Source organism: Aythya fuligula, unplaced genomic scaffold (assembly GCF_009819795.1).
Source record: "Aythya fuligula isolate bAytFul2 unplaced genomic scaffold, bAytFul2.pri scaffold_63_arrow_ctg1, whole genome shotgun sequence".
NCBI classification, from domain to species: domain Eukaryota; kingdom Metazoa; phylum Chordata; class Aves; order Anseriformes; family Anatidae; genus Aythya; species Aythya fuligula.
The window spans coordinates 70,348-91,140 of record NW_022473997.1 but is presented as its reverse complement, the minus strand read 5'-3'; the positions used below and the strand labels follow the sequence as shown (position 1 = coordinate 91,140).

The 20,793-nt window shown below is 59.9% G+C and overlaps 5 protein-coding genes across 6 annotated transcripts; 2 read left to right on the top strand and 3 right to left on the bottom strand.

The window, feature by feature from the left end:
* The first annotated feature begins 1,055 nt into the window (after positions 1–1,055).
* Positions 1,056–5,163, top strand: SUV39H1 (suppressor of variegation 3-9 homolog 1). The gene is given in 7 exon segments (XM_032207256.1): positions 1,056–1,108; positions 1,808–1,953; positions 2,726–2,844; positions 2,846–3,392; positions 3,903–4,049; positions 4,587–4,716; positions 5,007–5,163. Coding segments are annotated over 7 exon segments (1,248 nt in total). The 5' UTR covers positions 1,056–1,089; the 3' UTR covers positions 5,147–5,163.
* A 4-nt stretch (positions 5,164–5,167) lies between these two features.
* On the bottom strand, positions 5,168–9,660 carry WDR13 (WD repeat domain 13). Of its 2 annotated transcripts, none has more exons than XM_032207254.1 (9): positions 9,553–9,660; positions 9,166–9,409; positions 8,511–8,593; positions 8,274–8,401; positions 7,546–7,853; positions 6,101–6,302; positions 5,867–6,008; positions 5,662–5,792; positions 5,168–5,461 (listed from the first exon to the last, which is right to left on the bottom strand). In XM_032207254.1, the coding sequence occupies exons 1-9, from the start codon at positions 9,591–9,593 to the stop codon at positions 5,277–5,279; spliced, it is 1,464 nt and encodes a 487-aa protein (XP_032063145.1). In that variant the 5' UTR covers positions 9,594–9,660; the 3' UTR covers positions 5,168–5,276. The 2 variants fall into 2 exon arrangements, with proteins under 2 accessions (XP_032063145.1, XP_032063146.1); XM_032207255.1 differs by having other exon boundaries at positions 6,101–6,281.
* Positions 9,661–10,140: 480 nt separating this feature from the next.
* TAZ (tafazzin) lies at positions 10,141–13,365 on the top strand. The gene is made up of 11 exons (XM_032207257.1): positions 10,141–10,177; positions 10,723–10,849; positions 10,939–11,067; positions 11,494–11,539; positions 11,617–11,702; positions 11,801–11,881; positions 11,994–12,035; positions 12,714–12,776; positions 12,903–12,955; positions 13,078–13,155; positions 13,240–13,365. The coding sequence occupies exons 2-11, from the start codon at positions 10,732–10,734 to the stop codon at positions 13,327–13,329; spliced, it is 786 nt and encodes a 261-aa protein (XP_032063148.1). The 5' UTR covers positions 10,141–10,177; positions 10,723–10,731; the 3' UTR covers positions 13,330–13,365.
* A 102-nt stretch (positions 13,366–13,467) lies between these two features.
* BCAP31 (B cell receptor associated protein 31) lies at positions 13,468–17,007 on the bottom strand. The gene is made up of 8 exons (XM_032207258.1): positions 16,944–17,007; positions 16,315–16,412; positions 14,746–14,846; positions 14,525–14,669; positions 14,301–14,436; positions 14,119–14,227; positions 13,919–14,019; positions 13,468–13,837 (listed from the first exon to the last, which is right to left on the bottom strand). Exons 2-8 carry the CDS (start codon positions 16,404–16,406, stop codon positions 13,799–13,801), a joined length of 723 nt encoding a protein of 240 aa, XP_032063149.1. The 5' UTR covers positions 16,407–16,412; positions 16,944–17,007; the 3' UTR covers positions 13,468–13,798.
* A 61-nt stretch (positions 17,008–17,068) lies between these two features.
* LOC116501662 (ER membrane protein complex subunit 4-like) lies at positions 17,069–19,840 on the bottom strand (the record flags this gene model as incomplete). Its single annotated transcript, XM_032207251.1, is given in 5 exon segments — positions 17,069–17,191; positions 19,485–19,576; positions 19,579–19,644; positions 19,706–19,825; positions 19,828–19,840. Coding segments are annotated over 5 exon segments (414 nt in total), but the record flags the coding sequence as incomplete, so codon positions are not given.
* Between the last annotated feature and the right edge of the window lie 953 nt (positions 19,841–20,793).

Sequence of the window (20,793 nt, the reverse complement as noted above, 5' to 3'; positions counted from 1 at the left end):
TAGTAGTTAATTATGCTAATTTGCAGGGTTTTAATGAACTCAGCACCACCAATATGAATAAATGCAGCAATACCCAAAGGAATAATGGTGGGAGATTAATTATTGATAATTAGGAGATGAATTATTGGTAATTAACAACACACCATGCTAAATTTGACAGTGAAGGGTTATTATTATTAATTAATTATGCTAATTATCAGGGTTTTAATGAGCTTGGCCCCGTCAATGTGAATAATGACAGCAATACCCAACAAATGGTAGTGGGAGACAGATAATTAACAGCATGCCCTGCTAAATTCGATACTTTTTTTTGGTTATTATTATTAGTTATTTGTGGTATTTAATTATCATTAATTACGCTAATTAGCAGGGTTTTAATGAGGCGCTCGGCCCCGCCAACGCATTTAAACCCGGCACCGCCCAAACGAAGCGGCGGGAGATGAAGTACTGATAATTAACGGCTCGCTCTGCTAACTTTGACGGTGGCTGGTTATTATTATTAGCTAATTACGCTAATTATCAGGGGGTTAATGAGACACTGGGCTCTACCGAGGGGAATAAACGCGGCAATGCCCCCACGAACGACAGCAGGAGACGGGTTATTGATAATTAACGGCTCGCCCTACTAAAATCGATACCGGGTGGTTATTATTCTTAGTTAATTACGCTACTCGCTAATTATCGGGGGGTTAACGAGCCACTCACCGCCGCTCCTCAGCCCCGCCGGCAGCCTCCGAGCCGCCGTGAGGCGAGGAATCAAGGTTAGGGCGAGGGGCACGGAGTGAGAGGCCCCCGATTTAAAGGCTCGGGGGGGTGGCGCCTCCCACGTAGGTAGCGACGGGAGTGGAGAAAACACCGGGATTTGGGTGAAAAAAGGGCTTTTTGGGGCCGAAACGCGCCGCCGCGGGGGCCGCCGGGAGGGATGCAAACGAAGCGGCGGCGGCAGCCAATGGGAGCGCGGCGCGCTCGCGCGCGCGCGGGGGCCGCCGGGCGGAAAGGGAAGGCGCGCGGGGAGGAAGGGAGGGAAAAAAAATTAAAAAAAAAAAGAAAAAAAAGGGGGAAAAGGGAAAAAAAAAAAAAAAAGCGAAGATGGCGGAAAATTTAAAAGGTGAGCGCGGCGCGGGGGGGGCGGCGGCGGCGGGGGGGGGGGCGAGGAAAGGGAGCGGGGGGGGAGGGGGCGGCGCGCGCCGCGCGTTTCCCGCCTTTTTTTTTTTTTTTGGGGGGGGGGCGGGGGGCAGGGACCCCCCCCCAGGGAAGCCCCCTCCGCACAGCCCCTCCCCCACACGCTCCGGGGAGCCCCCCCCGGGTCCTCCCCCCCCCCCCCCTTAACCCCCCCTCGGGTTCTCCCCCCCCTCCGTGACCCCCCCCCGGTGAAGTTCCCCTCCCCCTTGAAGTCCCCCCCCCAAATTTGACCCCCCCAGCGCCCCCCCCACATCACACCAACCCCCCCCGGTGCCCCCCCTCCGTACAAAGAGCCCCCCCCCGGTGCACCCCCCCCGACTTACCCTCTCAATGAATTCCCCCAGCGCCCCCCCCATACAATTTACCCCCCCAGCACCCCCCGGTGCCCCCCTTCAGTGCCCCCACTATTATAAAAGACCCCCCCCAATGCCCCCCCCCCGTATAAAAGCCCCCTCCAGAGCCCCCCCATTATAAGTGACCCCCCCCCAGTGCCATCTCCACACCCAGACCCCCTTCAATGAAGCCCCCCAGCGCCCCCCCCATACAGTTTACCCCCCCCAGCGCCCCCCCCAGCCCCCCCCCGGTGCCCCCCCCATTCTAAAAGCCCCCCCCGTGCCCCCCCCAGGCTGCCGGGTGTGCTGCAAGTCGTCCTGGGCGCAGCTGCAGGACCTGTGCCGGCGGCAGCGGCTGCAGTGCCGGGCGCTGGGCGTCACGCGCCGCAACCTGGCCCACTTCGAGGTGGAGTACCTCTGCGACTACAAGCGCGTGCGGGTGAGTGGGGGGGGGCACGACCCCCCCCCAAAAAAATATTAATAAATTGGGGGGGCACGGTGCGCTGGGGGGGGGTTGGGGGGCTCTAAATGGCAGCAATCGCAGCCCCAGGGGGCTCCGAAGTGGCCTGGGGGGAGTAAGTTCTGTGATTATAAGAGAAGGGGGGGTCCTGACCCCCCCCAAAAAAAAGAATTTAATAAACTTAGAGAAGAAAGAATTTAAATAAATTTAAAAAAGAATTTAATAAATTTAGAGAACCCAGCACCCCCCCCACGGTGCCCTGGGGGGGGGTGCTGGGTTCTCTAAATGGCAGGAATTGCACCTCAAGGGGGTCCCAAATTGCCCTGGGGGTCCAGTAGTTGTGTGATTGTAAGAGGAGGGGGGTAAAAGGGGGGGCCCTGACCCCCCCCCCAAACAAAATAATAATCTGGGGGGGTCACATTACCCCTGGGAGGGGGTTGGGGGTTCTAAAGGGGCTGGGATTCCTGCCCCAGGGGGCTCCAAATCCCTTTGGGGTCTCCCCAACCCCAGCAGTCCCCAAAGTTCGGGTTTTTGCCACCAAACTTTGTGCTCCCCCCCCACAAATTTTAATGTTCCCCCCCCCCCCTCACCTTTTTTCACCCCTTCTGCCCCCTCCAGGACGAGGAGTTCTACCTGAAGTCCCCAAATCCCCCTGGATTTTGGGGTCTCCCTAGCCCCAAACTTTGGGTTTTCGCCCCCAAACTTTGTATTTCCCCCCCCCAACCTCTTTTTTCCCCTTCTGCCCCCCCAGGACGAGGAGTTCTACCTGGTGAAGTGGCGCGGCTACCCGTCCTCATCCAACACGTGGGAGCCCCGCCGCAACCTGCGCTGCCGGGGGCTGCTGCGGCAGCTCCACCAGGACCTGGCGCGGGCTCCGGGCGGGGGGGGGCGCGGTTCGGCCCGGCCCCCAGGGGCTCCCCCCGCGGGTTTCCAGCTACCTGGTGCAGAAAGCCGAGCAGCGGCGCGCTTTACGCCGCTGGGAGCTGCACCTCAACAGCACCCGCAGCCACCGGGGCCGGATCGTGGTGGAGAACGAGGTGGATCTGCACGGCCCCCCCCGGGACTTCGTTTACGTTAACGAGTACAAAGTGGGGGCCGGGGTGGCGCTCAGCCCGGTGGCGGCGGGCTGCGAGTGTCAGGATTGTCTGAGCGAAGCCTCGGGGGGCTGCTGCTGCCCGGGGGCTTCGCGGAATAAGTTCGCCTACAACGAGGCCGGGCAGGTGAGGATCCGCGCGGGGCTGCCCATCTACGAGTGCAACTCGCGCTGCCGCTGCGGGGCCGAGTGCCCCAACCGCGTGGTGCAGAAGGGGATCCGCTACGACCTCTGCATCTTCCGCACCGCCGACGGCCGGGGCTGGGGGGTGCGCACCCTGCAGCGCATCCGCAAGAACAGCTTCGTCATGGAGTACGTCGGAGAGGTGAGGGGGGGGACGGGGGGACATTTGGGGGGCGGACGGGGGGTTAGGGGGCACTGGGGGGGTGTACGGGGGGTTAGGGGGTACTGGGGGGCGTGTACAGGACACCATTGGGGACATACGGGGGGCTTAGGGGGCACTGGGAGCGTGTACGGGGGGTTAGGGGGCACCAGGGGGGACATACGGACATACAGGGGGGGTTAAGGGGCTTGGGGAGGGTGTACAGGGGGTTAGGGGGCACATAAAGGGGGCTTAGGGGACACCAGGGGGTTGTAGGGGGTACTGGGGGGGCGTACAGGACACCAGGGGGGCGTACGGGGGGCATACGGGACTCCAGGGGGGACAGCTGGGGGGCTTAAGGGACATGGGGGGACGTATGGGACATGGGGGGGGGACACCAGGGAGCATACGGGGGGAGTTGGGGGACCCAGAGGGACCCCAGGGGGGGTTTGGGGGCCCTGGGGAGGGGTTGGGGGCCCCAGGGGGGGCCGTGCTGACGCGGACCCCCCCCAGATCATCACGTCGGAGGAGGCGGAGCGGCGGGGGCAGGTGTACGACCGGCAGGGCGCCACGTACCTCTTCGACCTGGACTACGTGGAGGACGTCTACACCGTGGACGCCGCGCACTACGGCAACATCTCCCACTTCGTTAACCACAGCGTGCGTAACGAGACGCTAATTAACCCTGCCGACGGCTAACGAACCCCGCTAATGGCTAACTGCCCCCAGCTGACAGCTTAAATTGCCCCCCGGGCTGATCGCTAATTGCCCCTGAGTAATTGCTAATTACCCTGGGGTAATAGCTAATTGGCCCCAACCAACCACTAATTGTCCCCCAGGCCAATCGCTAATTGCCCTGGGCTAATGGCTCGTTACCCCCAGCTGACAGCTAATTGCCCCCAGCTGGTGGCTCAAATCACCCCCAGGCCAATCGCTAATCGCCCCCCAGGCTAATGGCTAATTACCCCTGACCAATTGCTAATTACCCTGGCTAATGGCTAATAACCCCTGACCAATTGCTAATTACTCTAGGCTAATGGCTAATCACCCCCTAATTCAGGCCCCACTCACAAATTACCCATTTCCCCCCCCCTTCACCTCCGTGTCAGTGGGTGGGGCTCCCCAGCTGTCAATCACAGGCAATGGGCGGGGCAATGTGGGCGTGTCCCCGACTGACCCCGCCCCTTCCCCCCCCAGTGCGACCCCAACCTGCAGGTGTACAACGTCTTCATCGAGAACCTGGACGAGCGCCTGCCGCGCATCGCCCTCTTCGCCACGCGCCCCATCCGCGCCGGCGAGGAGCTCACCTTCGACTACAACATGCACGGTACGGCCCCACAGCGCCCCACGGCGTGACCCACACCCTGCCCCACAGTGCACCCCACATCATGACCCACACCATAACCCATGGTGTGACCCACACCTTGCCCCATAGCGCACCTCACACCCAGCCCCACACCTGGGCTCATAGTGTGCCCCACGGCGCTCCCCACACTTGGCCCCACAACTGACCCCACAGCCAGCACCAGGGCACGCCCCACACCCGGCCCCACGGCGCGCCCCACAGCGTGCCCCACAAGCCCGCGGGCACCCCCTCACCCCCCCCTCTCCCCGCAGTGGACCCGGTGGACGCCGAGAGCACCCGCATGGACTCCAACTTTGGGCTGGCGGGGGGGGGCCTGGGGGGCTCCCCCCGCTCCCGGGGACGCATCGAGTGCAAGTGCGGGGCCGCCGCGTGCCGCAAGTACCTTTTCTGACCCAAAACCTGCAGCGGGGGTGCAAAACAAGGCTTGTTGAACGCAGCTGGGGGGTCTGTGCCGTGCTGGGGGGGGGGGGGCTGGAGACAGCTTGGGGGGGGGCGGGGATTTGGGGGAAATCGGGGGGGTTTCAGGCGTGCTGGCGTCGCCAGACGATGACGGTGCCGGTGGCGTCGCTGGAGGCCAGCAGGCTCTCGTCGCAGTTGAAGGCCACGGCCAGCACGGCGCCGCCGTGGCCCTGCAGGGTGTTGACCGTGGCTCGGGCCGAGCGCCCCACGTCAAAGAAATGCACGCAGGCGTCCTCGCTGCCCGTCACTGAGGGAGGGGGGGGGGAAACAAATTAATTGGGGGGAGGCCACCCCTGCTGCACCCAGCACCCTCGGGATCCCGCTGGCTTATTTTGGGGGGGATCCGACCCTTCTGAAAGCCCCAGCGGGATTTTTGGGGGTCTTTCGGGTGTCCCCATCGCCCCGGGGGGGTCGTTTTGCCCCTGCCCCCCCCACGGACACACTCACCCACGCAGGCCCCCTGGCGGAAGGACATGAGGGGGCAGAAGCAGCTCCGCAGCGGCTGCTCCCGGTGCCGCGTGGGGAAACTGCGCCGCAAGCGCAGCCCCGGCGCCCCCGAGCCTTCCTCCTCCACCACCCTGCGGGAGGAAGAGGAGGAAACTCAGCGTGGGGAGGGGGGGCCACGATTAATTCAGCCCCCCCCGGGACCTACCTGAAGAGCAGGAGGCGGTCGGGGCAGGCGTTGACCAGCAGCGAGGGGTCGGGGGCTTCGCGGCTGGCCCAGGCGCGCGCCGAGAGGGAGGTGATGGAGCCGCCCGCCTGCACCACCACCCGCGACGCCTTGGTCAGCCTGCCTTTTTGGGGCAAAAAAACAATGAAAAGGGGTTGTTGAGAAGACGGAAATGCAGTTTAGGGTCCCCCCCCTCCCCAAGGCCCGCGGCGTTACCTGTGTTGGGGTCGCAGAGGAAGGAGGAGACGGAGCCGCGGTCGTCGCCTGCCCACAGCACGCGGCCGGCGGCGTCGAAGCAGAGCGCCAGCACCCGGCCCGGCAGCCGCCCCGCGCCCCCCCGCGCCGCCTTCCCCGTCGAGATGTTGACCACTCGCACCATGTGCCGGGCGCTGCCCACCTGGGGGGGCACAAAAAGGAGCTGGGGGGGCAGAAAAGGGAGCTGCGGGGGGAGAAAACGTGCTTTCGGGGGTGAAAAAGGTGCTGAGGGGGGGGGGAAAAATGCACCCAGAGGGGTGAGAAAATGGAATAAATGCCCTGAGGAAGGGAAAAAATGCACTGAGGGGGTCCAAAAGTGCCCTGAGGGGGACGAAAAAATAGCCCCGGGGGGGGGTAAATGGAATAAATGCCCTGAAAAAGGGAAAAAATGCAACGAGGGGGAGAAAAAGAGACCAAAAGAGGCAGAAAGTGCCCCAAGGGAGGCAGAAAATGCCACGTGGGGGGGAAATTACAACCAGGGGGTGAAAAAGGCCCTGATGGAGGTGAAAAATGCACAAGAGGGGGCGAAATAAATGCCCTGAGGGGGGTGGAAAATGCCCCAGGGGCAAAAGTGCCCTAAGGAGGGGGAAAAATGCACCAAAGGGGGTGAAAAATGCTCAAATGAGGGTAAAAAATGCACCAAGGGAGGCGAAAAATACCATGTGAGGGCAATAAATGCGATGTGGGGGGGGAAAAATGACCTGAGCAGGGCAGAAAGTGCCCCGGGGGGGGCAAAAAGTGGCCCAAAGTGGGAAAAAAAATGCTACTGGGGGCAAAAAAAAGGGACCCAAGGGGAAGAAAAATGAACTAAGAGGGGCAGAAAATGCCCCAAAGAGGACAGAAAATGACGTGGGGGAAATAAAATGCCCCAGGGGGTCAAAAAGTGCCATGTGGGGGGGGAAATGCACCTAGCGGGGCAAAAATGGCCCTGACGGGGGTGAAAAAGTACCCCTGGGGGCAATAAATGCCCTGAGGAGGGCAGAAAATGCAATGCAGGGGAAGAAAATGCCCCGGGGGGGTGAAAAGTGCCCTAAGGAGGGGGAAAAATGTGCCAAAGGGGGTAACAAATGCTTGGGGGGGCAAAAATGCCCCGAAAGGGGCAATAAATGCTCAAGCAGGGGGTCAATAAAAGCCTCGGGGGGGGCCCTAAACACCCCATGGGGGGCAATAAAACCCCTGAAGGGGCCCTAAACACCCCGGGGGGGTCAATAAAAGCCCTGGGGTGGCCCCAAACACCCCGGGGGGGAGCAATAAACACCCCGGAGGCTGGCAATAAAAGCCATAGGGTGGCCCTAAACACCCCAGGGAGGGCTCTAAACATTCTCGGGGGGCGACAATAAAAGCCCTGGGGTGGCCCCAACCCCCCCGGGGGGGGCAATAAAGGCCCCGGGGGGGGCCGGACTCACCACGGTGAGGTTGTTGTTGAGGGGCTGGAAGGCGCAGCAGAGCAGGGCGGCCCCGTCGGGGTCGGCGACGCGGCGGATGCAGCGGCCGTCGGCGGGGGCCCAGAGGCGCAGGGTGGCGTCGAGCGAGGCCGACACCAGGACGTCGTTGGCCAGCGACCAGGCCACGTCGGCCACCCCGGCCCCGTGGCCACGCAGCACCCGCAGCACCGCCGGGGGGCCCGGGGCCAGGCGGCACACCGAGATGGTGCCGTCCAGGGAGCAGCACGCCAGCAGGTGCCGGTCGTCGTGGGCAAACTGCACCCTGGGGACTGCAAAAGAGGCTCAGGAGCAAGAGCGGCGGCTTTCCCAGTTCCTCCCAGTCTATCCCAGTTCCTCCCAGTGTTCCCGGTCCCGTCCCAGTTTGGCAACACCGGCCCCGTGGCCATGGAGCACCCACACCAGTGCCAGGAGGTGCTGGTCGTTGCGGGCAAACTGCATCCCTGGGACTGGAAACGGAGCTCAGGACCCTGCTCAGCACCATTCCCAGTTCCTCCCAGTCTCTCCCAGTTCCTCCCAGACCCTCCCAGTGTTCCCACGGAGGAGCCACAGCACCAGGAGATCCCCATCATTGTGGGCAAACTGCCCCCTGGGGACCGCAAAGGGGGCTCAGCACCGCTCCCCAGTCCCTCTCAGTCCCCCCCAGTGCCCCCCCACAGCCCTTCCCAGTGCTCCCAGTGCCTCCCAGTTACCGGCGCTGTCGCTGTGCTGGTCGAAGACGTGGTAGACACCGGCGAAGGCGTAGTTCTCCCCCAGGGTGGTGTCCCCCGCCATCGCCCGGCTCGCCTCGGCCAGCGGCGTTGGCACCACGCCGGGGGGCCTGGGGGGCACGGGGGGGGTCAAAACCCCCTTAAAATTTGGGGAGGGGGGCATGGGGGAGGAGAATTGACCAAAATTGGGGGGTTTGGCCCCAAAAGGGGGGTGCTCACCGCTCCGGGGGGGCTCCGGGGTGGGAGCCGCGGCTCAGGGAGCGCCGGTGGCCGCGGGGTGCCCGGGGGTCGTCCTCGAAGTCCTGGGGGGGGTAACGGAGGGGCTGGGACCCCAAAAAGGGGGGGTCTGACCCCAAAAAGCCTCCCCCCAAATGGGGGTCAAAGCCCCCAGGGTGGGCCCTAAAACCCCAAAGGGGCTTATAAGCCCCCAGGGTGCTCCCCGAGACCCCAACCCCCCCCCCCCCAATGGGCGTTACGGCACCCAGGGTGGGCCCTAAAACCCCAAAGCCCCCCCCCCAAACGGGGGTTACAGCCCCCAGGCTGGGCCCTATGACCCCAAACAGGCCTTGGAGCCCCCCTGATGTGCACTACGATCCCAAAGGCCCCCCCAAATGGGTGTTACAGCCCCCAGGCTAGGAACTACGACTCCAAAAGGGCATTATAGCCCCCAGGGTGCTCCCTAGGACCCCAAAGCCTACCCTAAATGGGTGTTATAGCCCCCAGGCTGGGTGCTGTGACCCCAAACAGGCATTGGAGCCCCCCTGACGTGCAGTACGACCCCACCCCCCCACCCAACCGGGCGTTACAGCCCCCAGACCGGGCCCTACGACCCCAACCACTCCCCCCCCACCCCCACGCCGCCCCCATCTCCCACCTCCATCCGATCCAGCGTGGTCCTGCTCCCCCTCAGCGCGCTCCCACTGTGCCCTCGGCAGCTCCCGGCCTCCGACAGGGCCCCGTAGCGCTGCGCCAGCAGCCGGGCCCGGACCCGCAGGTACCAGCGGCGGGTGGCCCCCTCCGGCTCCCCTCCCTTCGCCTGCTCCCGCAGCAGCTGGCTGCGGCGCCGCACGTACTGCGTGCGGAACTGCGGCCACCGCGGGGTCCGGTACGCGGCGTACCTGGGGTGGCGGGAGACGGGGACGCGGCCGTTAACGGGGCGTCGGCACCGAGGCCTGGTAGGCCGCAGCCAGGCCTGGTAGGCCGCGACTAGGCCTCGGAAACCTGCTAGGCCCCGGAGGCCCGCCAGGCCTCGCAAGCGCACCGGGCGTCCACGGCGAGCACTTGCTGCCACACGGCGGCCATAACGGCGGCCGCAGCCCCCTGGGGGCCGCCGCGGGGCCCCTCGCGCTCCAGCGCCGCGTCCGCTCTCCTCGACGGCCGCCGGTAGAATGGCGGCCGCCGGGGGCACGCCAAGATGGCGGCCGCGGGTTGCCTAGGAGACGGGGGGAAGGGGAGGGGCGTGGGGAGCGTGGGCCAATGGGGGAGGGGGAGGCAGGGGGCGGGGAAGGGGTCGGAGCGCTGATTGGTGGAGTGAAGGGAGGGGGCGGGGAATCGGGCAGCACGCGGATTGGAGGAGGGAAGGAGGATGGGCTGCAGTCTGCGCGCTGATTGGTGGGCCGAAGGAAGGGGGCGAAGTAACGCTGATTGGTGGGGAGAAGTGAGGGGCGGGGATTCAGTCTATACGGTGATTGGTGGGGGTGAAGGGAGGGGCCGTGGCCAATGGGAGGTGCCTCAGGGGGGTTCCCCGCTCCGCCTCCTCGCGTCTCTATGGTAACCAGGCGGAACTCGTCTGCTCTGGGTCCTCCGGGTCTTGCGACGCCGCCTCGCGCTTTACGGCAGCTTTGCGACAGTCGGCGCGGGGCGCGCTTTGCGGCGGCCTGGAGTCGGTGGGGGGGGGGTAATTGGGGGTTAATTAGGGGAAATGGGGGTTAATTAGGGGGAAAGGGGGCCGGGAGGGCGGTTGGAGGGCAGTAGGAGCAGGTGGGGAGGGTCTGGGGGGGGTACTGGGAGGGAACTGGGGGCAACTGGGGAGGAACTGGGGGTACTGGGAGCAATGGGGGGGGGTACTGGGGGGGGACTGGGAGGGGAACTGGGGTGTATGGGGGGCACTGGGGGGTTACTGGGGGCTGGGGGGGGTAACTGGGAGGGAACTGAGGGCACTGGGGAGGAACTGGGGGTTCTGGGAGGGCTCTGGGGGGGGAATTGGGGGCTGTGGGGGAGGTACTGGGGGTAACTGGGGGGCACTGGGAGGGGATTGGAGGACACTGGGGGGGGCACTGGGGGCTATGGGAAGGAACTGGGCGGGGGGGGCACTGGGGGTCACACAGAGGTGTGCCCCTCCCTTTTGTGCCCCCCCCTTTATACCCCCCTTATATTTGCCCTTCCTTTCTGCCCCCCCGTTATATTTGCCCCCCCTTTGTGCCCCCCCCAGCCATGCGCCATGCCCTTGGCCGTCCCCTGGCCGTTCCCCTCGGGGGGGGGCGCCCCCCCCAAATCTTGGTCGGCCGCGAGCCGCGTGGTCACCGGCCTGGTGGGCACCTACAGCCTCCTGTGGACCCGTGAGTACCCCCCCGCGCCCCCCCAGTCATCATTTTATTTCGGGGGAGGCCCTAATTTTGTGTGCCCCCCCCCCCCCAAATTTTTTTAGGGTACCTGAACCGGCTGCGGGTGCATGACGCCGCCGTGCTGCACGCGCTGGTGGAGGGGCGGGGGCCGCGCACCCCCCTGCTCACCCTGGCCAACCACCAGTCCTGCATGGACGACCCCCATCTCTGGGGTGGGGGGGGCACGGAAGGGTCCTGGGGGGCGGGTTGGGGCAGCTGGGGGGGGGATTGGGGGCTCCCAGGGGGGATTTAGGGGGGTTGGGGGAGCTCGAGGGGGGGGTAAATGGGGATTTGGGGTCTGGGGGGTCTTGAAGAGGTCGGGGGGAGGGCACGGGGGGGTCCTGGAGGGGGTTTGGGGCAGCTGGGGGGGGTTGGGGGCTCCCAGGGGGAGATTAAGGGGAGTTGGGGGGACTCAGGGGTTTGAGGGGGGTCTGGGGGGGCTCGGGGGGGGGCTAAATGGGGATTTAGGGAGATTGGGGGCATTTAGGGGGGATTGGGGCATTTTTAGGGTCCGGGGGGGTCCATTTTTGGGGTCAACCCCCCCCCCGGGGTGGGGGTCCTCACCCTTCCTCCCCCCCCCAAAAAAAAACCACCCCAAGGCTCCCTGAAGCTGCGCCACGTCTGGAGCCTGCACAAGATGCGCTGGTGAGCACCCCCCCCACGGATTACCCCCCCAAATCCCCCCCCAGATTACCCCCCCGCCCCATTTTCCCCCCCCCCAGGACCCCCGCAGCCGCCGACATCTGCTTTACCCGCGAGCTCCACGCGCGCTTCTTCAGCCTGGGCCGCTGCGTCCCAGTTTGCCGGGGTGAGCGCCGAACTGGGACAAACTGGGAGGCACTGGGAGGTACTGGGAGGCCCCCCGGGGGGCTTCCCAGTTCATACTGGGAGCACTGGTGTCCCCAGGGGACGGCGTGTACCAGCGCGGGATGGATTTCATCCTGGAGAAGCTCAACCAGGGGGACTGGGTGCACGTCTTCCCCGAGGGTACTGGGGGAACTGGGAGCACTGGGAGGCACTGGGAGCCCCCCCAGGAGAGGGGGTGGACCCTCGGGGGCTTCCCTGCCCCCCCCCCCCCACGGTGCTGTCCCCCCCCCAGGTAAAGTGAACATGGGGCAGGAGTTCGTGCGCTTCAAGTGGGGTGAGAATCTGTAATCCCTGCCACGTAATCCCGCCTCCTGGCCATGTAATCCCCCCCCCAGCCCGGTAATCCCAACCTCCGAGTCCATAATCCCCCCCCCAGCCCTGTAATCTCCCCTCCTGGCCACATAATCCCGCCACCCAGCCCCATAATCCTCCCCCTGACTTCATAATCCTGCCCCCAACCCTGTCATCTACACTCGCAGCCCCCTAATCCTGCCCCCTGACACCGTAATCCTACCCCCAACCCTGTAATCCTTCCTCACGACCCCATAATCCCAATCCTGTAATATCCCTCTGGCCCTGTAACCCATCCCCCTGCAGCCCCGTAATCCTGCTGCCCAACCCCATAGTTCCACCCTCGACTCCATAATCCCACCCCCCGGCCCCGTAATAGCCACCCCCAAGCCTGTAATCCCGCCTTTTAGCCCTGTAATCCCCTCCTGCAACTCCAAAATCCAACACAAAAACCTTGTAATCCCACCCGCCAACCCCATAATCCTGGCCCCATAACCCTCCTCTCCAACCCCATAATCCTCCCCATGACCCGACCTGGTAATCCCTCCCCCCAGACCCCATAATCCCACCTCCCAAGACCATAATCCCAACCCCAGACCCCATAATCCCAATTCCAAGCCCCCCCAGCCGCGCCCCCCCCCCAGTTCCTCCCTCTCCGCAGGCATCGGGCGCCTCCTGGCCGAGTGCCGCCTGGACCCCGTCGTCCTGCCCCTGTGGCACGGGGGTGAGCAAGGATTTGGGGGGCTTTTTTTTGGCCTGGGGGGGCCCAGACCCCACTCCTGCTGGGGGGGGGAACATGGACCCCCGCTGCTGACCCCCCCCCCCCCCCCCAAAAATAATCCCACACCAGGCATGAACGACGTGCTGCCCAACAGCCGCCCCTACGTGCCCCGCGTGGGGCAGGTGAGTTTTGGGGGGGGCAAAGAGGGGGCTGAATTTGGGGAGGGGGCTTCAGGAGGGGGTGTAAACTTGAAGGGGGGGGGTCTGAATTTTTTTTGGGGGGGGGCCCTGATGATGTCCCGCAGAGGATCACAGTGGTCGTGGGGCGCCCCTTCAGCGTGCGGCCCCTCCTGGAGCGCCTGCGTGCGGAGGGCACCTCCACGGTGAGTTTTGGGGTGGAGGGGGGCAGTTTTGGGGCCTGGGGGGAGCCTGCCCTGTAACGGGGGGGGCCCCTTTTGTGCCTGCAGGTGGAGGTGAGGAAGGCGCTGACGGATTTCGTGCAGGGCGAGTTTGAGGCGCTGCGGCGGCGGGCGCGAGCCCTGCACCCCACCCCGTGACCCCCCTCCCAAAAAATAAAAGTGCCAATAAAGCTCTCCAGACCCCCACCTGGCTCCCCCCACCCCAAAAAAAGCGATTTCAGCCCCATTTTTACCCCCCTTTTCTGCACCACCCCCCCCCAAACCCCAGCAGACGCCTCCTGATCCCAAACCTTTATTGAAGCACGAGTTATTTTTTTTTTGGGGGGGGGGGGGACACACACAACCCCCACCCCTCTGACCCCAGTAATTGGTGGCCCCCCTCGAAAAAAACTGGGGAGAAAACCCCCAAAATGGTGCTCACCCCTCCCCCAAGGTGCGTTGCTGTGTAACAGAATAGGGTCCTCAGCTCTGCGGGGGGGGGGTCCCAGCTTTGGGGGGGGTCCCAGCCTTTTGGGGGGGGTCAGGGGGGGCACCTGGCCCCCACGGCCTGTTCCTGACCCCCCCAAAAAAAGAATCCCAAATATTTTTTGGGGGGGGGCGATCCCTCTCACTCCTCCTTCTTATCCCGGGGGCCGTCGTGTGCTGCCTGCAATGGGTGGGGGTCAACGCGGGGGGGTCAGGAGCCCCCCCCAGTTGCCTCCCAGTCCCTCCCAGTGCCTCCCAGTACCTGCAGGCGGGCGTGCTGGTCCAGCAGCCGGTCGTACTCCCTGGTCAGCCCCTCCGCCTGCCGCCGCATCGCCTGCACCTCGTTCTCTGCCTTCTCCAGGGCTGAGCGACACCGGGGGGGGGGTCAGCACCCCCGAGGCCCCCCCCTAATAATTTTTGGGAACCCCCCTTTAATTTCCCCCCCCCCAACGCCGCCCTTACTGCGTTTGCTGGCCGCCAGCTCCTCCTTCAGCTTCTCCACCTTGGCCTTCAGGCTCTCGTTCTCATCCTGCGCCGGCGCGCCGCCCTCGCCCCCGGCCTCCTGCAGCTGCTGCGGGTTTTTTGGGGGGGGGGGTCAGGACCCCCTCACGACCCCCCCACCCCCAAAAAAAGCTCCCCCCTACCTTCCTCAAGGCCTCGTTGTCCTCCATGTAGCGCCGGGCGGCCTGGCTGGCCCCCTCTGCCTGCTTACGGAAGGCTTGGCTGGAGGCGCCCAGCAGCGCCTGCTGCGAGATCAGCGTCACCAGGCGCCGCAGCAGGCTGCCGAAACGGGGCAAAAATCACCATTTTGAACATTTTGGCCCCCCACAACCCAAAATGAGACCCCCCCGATGTCAAAAAGCCTCACAAGGACAGCAGGAGGGCGAAGCCGGCCAGGTAGAGGTTGCGCTGGGCGCGGAAGAGCCGCATGTGGAAATGCTCCAGGGCCCCCGGGCTGCTGGGCAGCGCCGCGCGCTCCGAGGCGTCGTACTTGCGGGTCTCCCTGTAGGCATCTGGGGGGGGCAAAGATAATTAAAAAGGGGGGGGATACACGCTGAGAGCCCCCCCCAGCCGGCCCCGGGGGCTCACCCAGCAGCAGCAGCACGAGGATGACGATGAGGACGACGAAGGCCGTGTTGCCATAGGCCACCGCCAGCCCCACCAGGCGCGACTTGAAGATCTTCTGCCACCTTTTGGGGGGGGGAATTAATGTTGGGGGGGGGGAGATTTAATTAAGGGCGGGGATATTTAATTACTGGGGGGGTATATTTAATTATTACAGGGGTTCATTTAATTTTCAGGGGGCTGATATTTCATATTTTAGGGTAAAAAGCAGTATTTTTTGGGGTGGAAATTTAGAATTTTCAGGGGGTATTTAACATTTTTAGGAAGGATTTAATATTGGGGGGGGCCTTAATTTTTTGGGGGGGCTGTATTTAATTATGGGAGGGTGATATCTAATTATGGGGCTGATATTTAATATTTTGGGGTAAAATTCAGCATTTCTGGGGGTGGAATTTGGAATTTTCAGGGGGTATTTAACATTTTTGGGAGGGATTTAATACTGGGGGGCCCTTAATTTTTTTTGGGGGGGGCTGTATTTAATTATGGGGGGGTGATATTTAATTATGGGGGGTAATATTTAGTATTTTTGGGTGAAATTCAGCATTTTTGGGGGCGGAATTAAGAATTTTCAGGGGGTATTTAATATTTTTGGGAGGGATTTAATATTGTGGGGGCCTTAATTTTATTTTTTGGGGGGCTATATTTAATTATGGGGGGGTAATATTTCATTATGGGGTTGATATTTAGTATTTTGGGTTAACACCCAATATTTTTGGGGGTGAAATTTAATGTTTTCAGGGGGTATTTAGAATTTTGGGGAGGGATTTAATAATGGGGGGGCAATACTTAATTTCTGGGGAGGTAGATTTAGTTATGGGGGGTGACATTTAATTTTGGGGGGGTGATATCTAATATTTTGGGGTAAAAATATTTTTGGGGGTGATATTTACTATGTTCAGGGGGAATGTTTAATATTTTGGGGGGATCTGTAATATTTTTTGGGGGGACATTTCATTGTGGGGGGGAATATAAGAATTTGGGGGGCATTTAATTTATTGGAGGGGATACTTAATACTTGGGGGGTGAGATTTCATATTTTGGGGGGGGTATTTAAGTTTTGGAGGGGATATTTAACATTTGGGAAGCAGATGTTTGATATTTTTTGGAGGAATATTTAATGTTATCAATTATTTTCAGGGAAGTTTAACATTTGGGGGGATACTAAAAATGTGGGAGGGGGATATTTAATATTTGGGGGGCAAAATTTAATATTCTGGGTGGGGACATTTCATTTTTTGGAGGACGTATTTAATATTTGGGGGGAGATATTTAAGATTTTGGGTGGATATTTAATATTTCAGGGGGATATTGAATGTTGGGGGGATATTTTTAATTTTTGGGGGGGATATTAAATTTTTGACGGGGAAATTTAATATTTGGGGGGGTATTTAATATGTCTTGGGGGTGTTATTTAATACATGGGGGGAGATTTAAGATTTGGGGGGCAATATTTGATTTTTGGGGGCAGATACTTGATTTTGGGGGGCAGATATCTCATTTTTTTTTGGCGGGGGGTGGTTAATGTCGACCCACCTGGCGGCCGAGACGAAGGGGACGCAGAGCAGCAGCACGAGGAAGACCTCGGCGTAGAGGAAGGTGGCGACCACTGTCCACTGCAGGCTCATGGTGGCCTGGGGGGGAAAGGGGGGGGGGGTCTCACAGTGGGGGGGGGGGGGACAATGCCCACCCCCCTCAGGACCCCAGCATGACCCCCTGGTGCTCCCGACCCCCAGTGAAACCCCAAAACCCCCATAAGGGATCGCAAGAAAACCCCGTAGGACCCCCCCTGAGACCCCATAACCCCCCCCCATGACCACAACACCCCCTTTGCAAACCCCATAACGCCCCCCCCGGAACCCAATAATCCCCCTTGAGACCCCCATCGCCCCCCCAACACTCCCCAAGCCCCCTTGGGACACCCCAACGCCCCTTTAGGACCCCCATAACCCTATGGGTGCCCCCATCACCCCCCACATGACAACAACACCCCCTCGGGACCCCCACAAGCCCCCCCAAACCCCCATAGCCCCCACCCCAAGACCCCAATAATCTCCCTTGAGACCCCCAACCCTCCTTGGGACCCCCCCAACCCCCATTGGCACCCCTATCAACCCCCCAGAATACCCACAACGCCCCCCCGGGCCCCCCCGGCCCCTCCTCACGTTCTCACGGTCGGGCCGCGGAGCCCCCCAAGTCCCGGCCGCCCGCCGCCCCCGCCCACCTCCTTCTAACGGAAACCGGAAGCTGCCCGCCAGGAAGACCCGCCCACCGCGGGGTTGGCGACCAATCAGAGGCGTCGTTGGGAGTGCCGGCGGATTGGCGCGGGGGAGGCCCGAGGCACGCTGGGAGTTGTAGTTCGGAGGAGGAGGGGGTTCGGGGTGTGCTCAATGGCTCCGTCTTCAAAATAGGGCTGTAATCAAAGTTTACAATTTATTATTTTATTATCTAAGAAAAACCGAGTGGTTAAGGTGTATAATTCTTGTATCTTGCAAAGGAAAGGTCCAGCAATTCGTGTCCATTGAGAGCTTTAAGGGAAATGTATTTATTTGTATTTAAATGCATTTGTACTTAAATGTACATTAAAGTGTATTTAATGTATTTATTTCCTTCAAGTCTCTGATATCTGGGGGGGTTGCAGAATAACTTCAGAATACGAAGGGAAACGTATAATAACTTCAGCAGACGACTGAAAAATCGGGCCCCAGAAAACGCGTTCCGAGCCCCTTTCGCCCATGTCTTTATCTCAGCTCAGGGGCTTCACTTTCCCATTTCTCTCCCCCATCCCAGAGAGGGAGTGGGGACGGTGAGTGAATGGCTGTGTGGTGTTTAGCTGCCGGCCGGGTTAAACCACAACAGAAGGAAAAGCTGTAAGTGAACTTGTAAAAGCCTTGAAGAACATCGCGTGTGTCCCAGTTCAAACTCGGAATGGAATCAATCTAGGAGGATTATGGGGGGGCTTTATGGGCGGTGATTGGTTTGCTAAAATAAGGATGGTTTTATTGGGGATATGTGGAGGATTGTTAATAGTTCCATGTTTAATACCTTGTATTACCAGACTAATACACTCGGTTACACAAAAATGCAAATATCTGCGGTACCTGTTGACCCAGAACCAGGGAAAGAGAAAACCCATTCCCTGATGATAATAAAAACAAACAAAGATCCAACATTGATATCAATTCGGCAAGTATTGACTCGATTGGAAAGGAAAACACGAATCAATACCATGAAAAAGGAGATGGGGGATTGTGAAATGTGCTCATCTGATTCGTGTCAATATGCAACAATGCTAGGGCCGCGTGATATGATGAGATGTGACCTTCTGTCTTACACACCCTTGTATAACCGCAAGTCTAAGGAAAACAGAGCGGTTAATGTATAGAGTTCTTGTATCTTGCAAAGGAATGGTCCAGCAATTCGTGTCAATAGGGGATAAGAGAGCAAAGGGGTTTCAGAATAACGGCTAACTGTTATGACTATTGCATGGGGCACTATGCAAGTCTCTGCCATCCAGCCAAGACGAACAAAGGAGAAGGACAAGGGAAAAGCCTGGGAGGAAGACTAGGAGCCTTCAGTACGAGAGACCCCCAGAGGGACCACCAGAGACTGATACGCATGCGCCGGTGGGAGGGTTCGGATTCCAGGAACTAATTATAATAACCCTGCCTTTTCTAGGAGTACTAATGAATATGTATTAGCCTAGGAGCATAAAAACAACAGAAGATGCCCAAACTCCCCCAAACCGCCCCCAAAGACCTCAGAAATGACCCCAAAATCTCCGCTGCCGTTGCCGCCTTTATTGGGGTCACAGGATGAGGCCCCCCCCAGTCAGCTCCAGGCGCTGTGGGGATGGAATGGGGGGGATGAGACCTTTTTTTTTGGGTGTTTTCAACCCATTTTGGGGTTCGGAACCCATTTTCAGGGTTTTTGACCTATTTTTGAGGGATTTAAACCCCCTTTTTTGGATTGCGGTGTTTTTTTTTTTTTAAACCAGGTTTTGGGGTTTTTAACCCCTTTTTGGGGGGTTTCAACCCAGTTTTGGGGGAGTTTAACCCTTTTTTTCAGATTTAACCCCATTTCAGGGCTTTTAACCCCAGGTGTTGGGGCTTGAACCCCAGTTTTGGGTTTTTAACCCTGCTTTTTTGGGGTTTCAGCACCCTTTTTTGCTTTTAACACTAGTTTTTAGGCTTTAATCCTGTTTTTCTGAGGATTAAACCCTGTTTTTTAAATTTGACCCCATTTTCTGTTTTTCAGCCCCATTTTTTGCCCTTCCAACACCCTTTTTTGGTATTTCAACCCCTTTTTTTTGTTTTCTAACCCCGTTTTTTTGCCCTCCAGCCTCGTTTTTCACTGTTTTGGACCCATTTTTTGGGATTTCAACCCCGTTTTTTGTTTTCTAACCCTGTTTTTTGCCCTTCCAGCCCCAGTTTTCAGGGTTTTGGCCCCATTTCTTACCCTTCCAACCCATTTTTTCAGGGTTTCAGCCCTCTTTTTTCGCCTTTCCGGCCCCGTTTCTTGGGGTTTCAGCCCCATTTTTCAGGGTTTTGGACCCAGTTTGGGGGGTTTCAGCTGCTCTTTTTTGTTTTCTAGCCCCATTTTTTGCCCTTCTGGCCCCATTTTTCACTGTTTCGCACCCATTTTTCAGGGTTTCAGCCCCATTTTTTGCCCTTCCAGCCCCATTTTTTGGTGTTTTTCCCCTGTACCTGCGAGGGCGTAACGAAAGCGAGCCAGTCGGAGGCGTGCGTGGGCAGCAGCCCCATGGCCTGGCACTTGCAGAGGGCGAGCGCCAGCCCCAGCCGTTGCCCACCAGGAACACCAAACCCTGCAGCAGCCGCGCGCTCGAGCTCTCCAGCAGCTTCAGGGCTGTGGGGGGGAAAACCAGTCAGAGGGGCGGACTGGGAGCACTGGGAGGGGCCGGGCTTACTGGTGGAGAGGGAGAGTAGTGCCTGCAGCGGGCGCCAGCCCATCATGGCCGGGAAGATGCTGATGGTGCTGCCGGCCATGGACATGATGAAGAGGTTCACGGGGATCTGCTTCATGGGCACAGCGCCACGTCCCAGCAGCGCTGCGGGGAAAAATGGGGCGAAAAGGGGAAAAAATGGTAAAAAATGAGGGGTGTGTGGGTGGTAATGGGGGGGTAAGGAGGGGTAATGGGGGGGAAAAGGGGGAAAAAGGAGAGGAAAAGGGGGGAAAAGGGGAAGAAAATGGGGGAAAAAGGGAAAAAAGGGAGGCAAATGGGGAAAAGGGGAAGAACGAGGAGGAAAATGGGGGAAAAAGGAGGCAAATAGGGGAAAAGGGGATAAAAGGGGAGGCAAATGGGGGAAAAGGGGACAAAAGGGGAGGAAAATGTGGGGAAAAAGGGAGGAAATGCTGAAAAAAGGGGGGTGTGGGGGGTAATGGGGGGGGTATTGCTCTCTATAGGTTCCTCAAGGGAGGCTGTAGCGAGGTGGGGGTTGGTCTGTTCTCCCACGTGCCTGCTGACAGGACGAGGGGGAATGGGCTAAAGTTGAGCCAGGGGAGTTTTAGGTTAGATGTTAGGAAGAACTTCTTTACTGAAAGGGTTGTGAGGCATTGGAACAGGCTGCCCAGGGAAGTGGTGGAGTCACCATCCCTGGAAGTCTTCAAAAGACGTTTAGATGTAGAGCTTAGGGATATGGTTTAGTGGGGACTGCTAGTGTCTAGTGTTAGGTCAGAGGTTGGACTCGATGATCTTGAGGTCTCTTCCAACCTAGAAATTCTGTGATTCTGTAAGGAGGGGTAATGGGGGGGGAAAGGGGGGAAAAAGGAGAGGAAAAGGGGGGAAAAGGGGACAAAAGGGGAGGAAAATGGGGGGAAAAGGGGGGGGGAAAAGGGGGAAGAAAATGGGAAGAACAAGGAGGAAAATGGGGGAAAAAGGGAAAAAAGGGAGAAAAATGGGAGGCAAGTGGGGGAAAAGGGGATAAAAGGGGAAGAAAATGGGGGAAAAGGGGATGAAAATGGGGGATAAAAGGGGAAAAAGGGGGAAAGGGGAGG